Genomic DNA, 5,983 nt, shown 5'->3' with positions numbered 1-5,983 from the left:
TCAGCCTCTCCAGTAGCCGGGATGACAGGCGCGCGCCATCACGCCTGGCTCATTTTTTTGGTATTTTTAGTAGAGACGGGGTTTCACCATGTTGGCCAGGCTGGTCTGGAACTCCTGACCTCAGGTGATCCGGCCGCCTTGGCCTCTCCAAGTGCTGGGGATTATACCCATTTTACAGATGAGGAAATCCAAGTTCAGAGCCAGGAGGTAGCACACTCCGGTGTGCGGGATCGCCTGAGCCCAGGCGTTGGAAGCTGCAGTGAGCCGTGACCACTGCACTCCAGCCTGGGCGACAGAGTGAGACCCTGTCTCTGAAAAATACACAAGATGCACTGGGTCCATCAGGGCAGAAGTGGAGAGGACCGGCAGCCGGCCTGGCCAGGTGCTCCCTGGGACAGAGAATAAGGCACTGAGGGCGCCCGACCGGAGTGGTGCAGCGGCGGGGCCGGAGAGCACAACCGGCGGAACTCGGGCGGCGCCCAGCGGCCGCGGGCGGGATCGCAGGGCGAAGCCGGGCCGGGCCGGGCCCTGGCAGGAAGGCGCGGGCCCGCTTCGTTCTCGCATCTGGCTTGGCTCGGGTCCGCGACCTCGACTCCACTGGAGCCGCCCCCTGGACCTCGGCCCGGCCCGCCTCCTGGCCGCCCTCCGAGACGCGCCGAGGTCCTCCGAGCCGGCAGGGGGCGCTGTGGCCACGCGCTCTACCCTGAGCGGGCGCAGGCCGGAAGTGCAAGGGTCACTTCCGGCGGGGGCGCGGCTTGGGCTGAGTGGGGGACACGGCCGGGCGCGGGGACTGGACCGGCGGGGTAGGCGGGGTCCGTCGCCGCTGGAGCGCTCTGGTCCGCGTTTGGGCATCTCGGCCTTGGCGGAAGGCGCAGCCGCCCTGCCGCGCGGGGCCCGCGGCGATGCCGTTCCTGCACGGCTTCCGGAGGATCATCTTCGAGTACCAGCCGCTGGTGGATGCGATTCTGGGCTCCCTGGGGATCCAGGACCCCGAGCGGCAGGAGTCCCTGGACCGGTAACTCGTCCCTTCCCGTGGGCTGGCCGAGGCCGCTCCGACCCCGCGGCGTCCCGCTTGGCAGAGGAAGGGACGGGCGGAAGCCGGGGGTGCGTGGCCGGGAGCCCGCGCTGCCCTGCGCTGATCCCACTCCCGCCCCTTGCAGGGCGGTGGCGCAGGGCGGGAAGGGCTCGAGGGCGGGGGCTCGCGGGATGTCGCAGGGCCTCCGCCTCAGCTCCCACCCTGTCGCCTGCCCGTCCTGTGCCACCCCCCGCTCGGGTCCTGGCAGGGGAGCAGGGTGGAAGCCGTGAGGCCTCAGAGCAGTGCAAAGGTGGGCCTTCGTAGGAGACTTTGCACCTTCGTAGACAAGAGCTGGTCTGTCGTGAACCTGCGGGAAAGGTGTCGGGGGCGATTCCGCATTCACTGCCCAGGGTACTGGGCGCCTGGGGTCCATCAGCGGCTCAGCAAAGGCCCCGCCTTCCCGGCGCGGGGGCTCCAGTGGAGAGACTGCAGCTGCGCCCGAGGTGGAAGGGAGGAGAGAGGAGCAGCGGGAAGGGCGCTCGGGTGCTGGGGGGATGTCAGCTGGAATTTCCAATATGTGGTTATGATGAGTCTCTCCATCCACGGACTCTGGTGGAAACGTTGGCATTTCTTCATCAACATCAGCCAAAGGTCTCAGTGTGAGGGGAGGGAGGAGGCCGCGTTGCTGTCCTGGTCGCGGGGGTTGCCGGGGCTGCAGTCCTGCAGCTTTGAGAGCGAAGGGCTTTCTGAGGAGGGAGAGTCAGAGTCGGGCTTGGGCTATTGGCCTCCAGGGTTCCCTTCAGTCCCAGCAGCCCAGGTGTGTGGGCTTTGGTACCCAAGCCTGGGACCAGACTCTGGGCAGCTTGGGAGGAGACAACAGACAGGCCCAGCCCGTTCTCTGCAAATCCGAGGCTGCTCCCGTCTTTAAGAGATGCACCTGGCCCTCTCTACTTCAGAGCTTCTCCCAGGCCTCCGTGCCCCACAGAGCCGGGGCCCTGCTTGCTGACTGCAGCAGGCCACCAAAGGTCACGCACCCACAGGCCGCCCGGCCAGCCGGCCCCACAGCCGTGCCTACCCTCAGCCTCTCTCCTGCTGCAGACCCAGTTATGTCGCCAGCGAGGAGAGCCGAATCCTTGTTCTCACCGAGCTGCTGGAGAGAAAAGCCCACTCTCCCTTTTACCAGGAAGGCGTGAGCAACGCCCTGCTCAAGATGGCCGAGTTGGGGCTGACACGAGCTGCCGACGTTCTCCTTCGGCATGGGGCCAATCTCAACTTCGAAGGTCAGCTAGAACCCTGGGGTTGGGGAGGCAGCTTAAACGTGGCCCTGTGCTGAGTGGGCGCCCATGTCTCCAGCCTCGGCTGTTACCGTTCTGAGGAGTGACTTCCTCCCCCGCAGTTTATTTCCTGGGTGGCAGCATCTAAGGAAACTCCCATTGTGTGGCTTCCCACCCCCTGTGGGTTTTCACATGGCTCTTTCCACCTCTGTTCCAAGAGCGGGTGTTGCAGCTTCTACTGTGTGATTGATTAGCAAACTTTCCCCAGCTCCCAGATTAATCTCCACTTCCATTAACGTGAAAATGCGGCTGCTGGCACTGTGCCCAGAGCTAAGGGAAGGTAATTTTCTGCCACTTAACTCTGAGCCAATTTGTGTTTTTTCCTCATGCCTTAGGGAGAGGGGAAAACGGGCCGCAATCACCGCAGGACATGCCGGCTCCGGCTCCTGAGTGCCAGGGATGGAGATGGAGCCATGCTCCTTTCTCTCTGGCTTTCACCCCGGGGAGGGCAGGGTTAGTCAGGAGACAGGCAGGGCTGCCTCGTAACGTCATGGGGGCCTGAGGCCACCAGGCACGTCTCCTTTCCCCATCCGAAGACAGGCTTGGAGGCTGCTGGGCTCTTGGAGGGTCAAGGAGCTGAGACGGGAGGGTGGGTTCTGAAGCCAGTGACTTGGAGACCAGCTTGGAGAACCTGGCTGTTACTACCAGGCCTACAGGGTGGGGCAGCCACGGAGCTGCGGTCTAATATGGCTCCCAGCCATCCCGAGAGGGTGCCCCGTGTTATGGTCCCCTCTTACAGAAGAGGAAACTAAAGCCCCAACAGCTTAAGGAACATGCCCACTAGAACATCCCAAGGGCCCTCTGGTATCTGGCGAGACAGCTCTGTCCTAACCCTTGATGGTGACAGGAGCCTGGGCCTGTGGCTTCTGGACACTTGAGGTGTGAGTATGGGGCTGGGCTCTGGGTCAGGGGCCCCATGAGAATGCGGAGAGGCAGGACCCACACGAGCTCCATCTGCGCCTTCAGACCCAGTCACCTACTACACGGCTTTGCACATCGCCGTCTTGCGGAACCAGCCGGACATGGTGGAGCTGCTGGTGCATCACGGGGCCGACATTAATCGGAGGGACCGGGTGAGTGCCAGTTCAGCCTGCTTTGAATTTGGGGGGCGGGGGCCTGAGCAGCTTCCCAGGCCAACCTGGCTGTGCTTGCTTGGCTCAGATCCATGAGAGTAGCCCCTTGGACCTGGCCAGCGAGGAGCCCGAGCGCCTGCCCTGCCTGCAGCGCCTCCTGGACCTTGGAGCGGACGTCAATGCTGCTGACAAGCATGGTGGGTGCCTCCTGCAGGAGAGCAGGACAGCTGGGCCCCCAGGCACCTTGTGGTGGACCCCCAGGGTGCACCAGGACGACAGCTAGGTGGGCAGGCTGGATGCTGGCCCTGGCTGGTGGCACAGCACAACTGGGCGCATGGGAATTCCGCCGACTTGCCGAGCTCAGGCTTTCGAGAGGCAGTGCAGTCATTGTCCCTGTGCTGGCCCTCAAAGGCTGTCTAGGAAGAAATAGGGTATGTGTGCATTTACCAAGAAACAAGGGCTGTTTATAGGAAGAAATACGGTGTGTGTGCATTTACCAAGAAACAAGGGCTGTCTATAGGAAGAAATAGGGTGTGTGTGCATTTACCAAGAAACAAGGCTGTCCGGCAGGAGAGGCCCAGCCCGCATCTCAGGTAGCCACTTGGGTCCTGAAAAATCCTATTTTTCCTGGCCTTTCCACTCCCACTTCTCTGGGTGGAAAGGGAATGGCCAGAAGCCCGTCACCTTCAGCCCTCACCCAAGCTGAGAGCTGTCTCTGAAAGTTCATCTTCTGATGCTCTGTGTCTGGGTTGCCCTGGCCGGGGCTTCCTGGCCTCCTGCTCCTCTTCGCTCTCCCTCCCTCCCTAGGAAAGACCGCTCTGCTTCACGCTCTGGCCAGCAGCGATGGGGTGCAGATCCACAATACTGAGAACATCCGGCTCCTACTGGAAGGAGGTGAGGCTGGCGCGATCCGGGGCCTTGTCCTCTCACCTGCTGTGCGCCCTTCAGTGTGCGCTGCTGCTGTGTCACGGCTGCGGGTCTTCTCCCAGCATCTCTTGTTCTATGGCTCTTCTAGGGGCCGACGTCAAGGCCACCACCAAAGATGGGGACACGGTGTTCACCTGCATCATCTTCCTGCTTGGCGAGACTGTGGGAGGGGACAAAGAGGAGGCCCAGATGATCAACCGCTTCTGCTTCCAAGTCACACGGCTGCTGCTGGCGCACGGGGCTGACCCCAGCGAGTGCCCGGCCCACGAGTCCCTCACCCACATCTGCCTCAAGAGCTTTAAACTGCACTTCCCTCTCCTGCGCTTCCTGCTGGAGTCCGGAGCCGCCTACAACTGCTCCCTGCACGGTGCATCCTGCTGGTCTGGCTTCCACATCATCTTCGAGAGGCTCTGTTCCCACCCGGGCTGCACGGAAGACGAGAGCCACGCGGACCTTCTGCGCAAAGCTGAGACTGTCCTGGACCTCATGGTGACCAACTCTCAGAAACTCCAGCTGCCTGAAAACTTTGATATCCACCCAGTGGGCAGCCTGGCGGAAAAGATCCAGGCGCTCCACTACTCCCTGAGGCAGCTGGAGAGCCGTCCGCCGCCCCTCAAGCACCTGTGCCGTGTGTCCATCCGGCTCTGCCTTCAGCCTTGGCCTGTGGACGTGAAGGTCAGAGCCCTGCCTCTGCCCGACAGGCTGAAGTGGTACCTTCTTAGCGAGCACAGTGGCTCCGTGGAAGATGACATCTGACAGGTCTCAGGCTACAGGAATGGGGACGTGGGCAGCTTAGGTCAGCTTGTTGGTGAAACCTGGGACAACTTTAGTGGAGGGTCTTTCTTGATCTGGGAGAAGAGACTGGATCCTTCACAAGAAAAGCCAGCCTGGCAGAGCCGGAGGCTGTGATGACTCTGGTGGTGGTGTGGCTCGGTGTCTTCCAGACACTGCCCCTTCCCCCAGCGGCACTCCAAGTCTCACCCGTGTTGGGAAAAGGGACAGGGCTTAGATTTAAGTCGTATTTATGTCCTCTGAATCGGCGAGCAGCACCAGGGCATTTGCAGAAGCTGGGCGGGATCAAGGCTCAACGTTCCCAGGGCTGCGGGGATCTCGGTTGCGTGGCAGTACAGCTGGAGGGAAGGAAGCCAGGGGCACATCCTGCGCAGGCCGCCACCAAGGCCTCACCCCTGCCCCTTCTCCTTCCAGGTTCTGCTAGTGTGTGTCTGGTGGGTTCTGGGGGAGAAGGCACTAGGGACCACCACAGGCTTGTCTTCATGGTATTGAAAGGCAAGCTGGCCCCTGCTGGTTGCTGTAGCTCTGGGGCCAGGTCTGCTGGGGCCCCACCCACCAGAATTGTGCTCTGGGGGCAGCTGTGCTTGTGCCAAACCCAGGGCCTCCGCGACCATGACTTCCGCTAAAAAGCAATCATGAGCACGAGGCTGGGGCCAGCCTTCTGAAGGGTCTCCTGTGAGGCGCTCACTCTGGAGCAGGCTGAGCCCACTGTACCGCCCAGCCGCGAGCCCTCAGTCCCTTCTAGGTCGTGTTGGTCGTTGTGGATGACGTAAATGCCTCCGGGGATAACTGAGGCGACTACATGACATATATTTATAAGATTAAACGGACTTTGGCCTTAA

The 5,983-nt window shown here is 61.9% G+C and overlaps 1 protein-coding gene across 3 annotated transcripts; it reads left to right on the top strand.

The window, feature by feature from the left end:
- Positions 1 to 749: 749 nt before the first annotated feature.
- Positions 750 to 5,983, top strand: ASB6 (ankyrin repeat and SOCS box containing 6). 3 transcript variants are annotated; one of them, XM_074395452.1, is made up of 6 exons: positions 750 to 1,015; positions 2,114 to 2,295; positions 3,316 to 3,422; positions 3,511 to 3,619; positions 4,230 to 4,316; positions 4,438 to 5,983. In XM_074395452.1, exons 1-6 carry the CDS (start codon positions 903 to 905, stop codon positions 5,103 to 5,105), a joined length of 1,266 nt encoding a protein of 421 aa, XP_074251553.1. In that variant the 5' UTR covers positions 750 to 902; the 3' UTR covers positions 5,106 to 5,983. The 3 variants fall into 3 exon arrangements, with proteins under 3 accessions (XP_074251553.1, XP_074251555.1, XP_074251554.1); XM_074395453.1 differs by lacking the exon at positions 750 to 1,015 and adding an exon at positions 1,023 to 1,666; XM_074395454.1 differs by lacking the exon at positions 3,511 to 3,619 and having other exon boundaries at positions 4,438 to 4,641.

The sequence above is a fragment of the Saimiri boliviensis genome, chromosome 2, assembly GCF_048565385.1.
Source record: "Saimiri boliviensis isolate mSaiBol1 chromosome 2, mSaiBol1.pri, whole genome shotgun sequence".
Classification (NCBI taxonomy): Eukaryota; Metazoa; Chordata; class Mammalia; order Primates; family Cebidae; genus Saimiri; species Saimiri boliviensis.
Note: the sequence above shows the minus strand (reverse complement) of the source record. Positions and strands in the feature narration are given on the sequence as shown.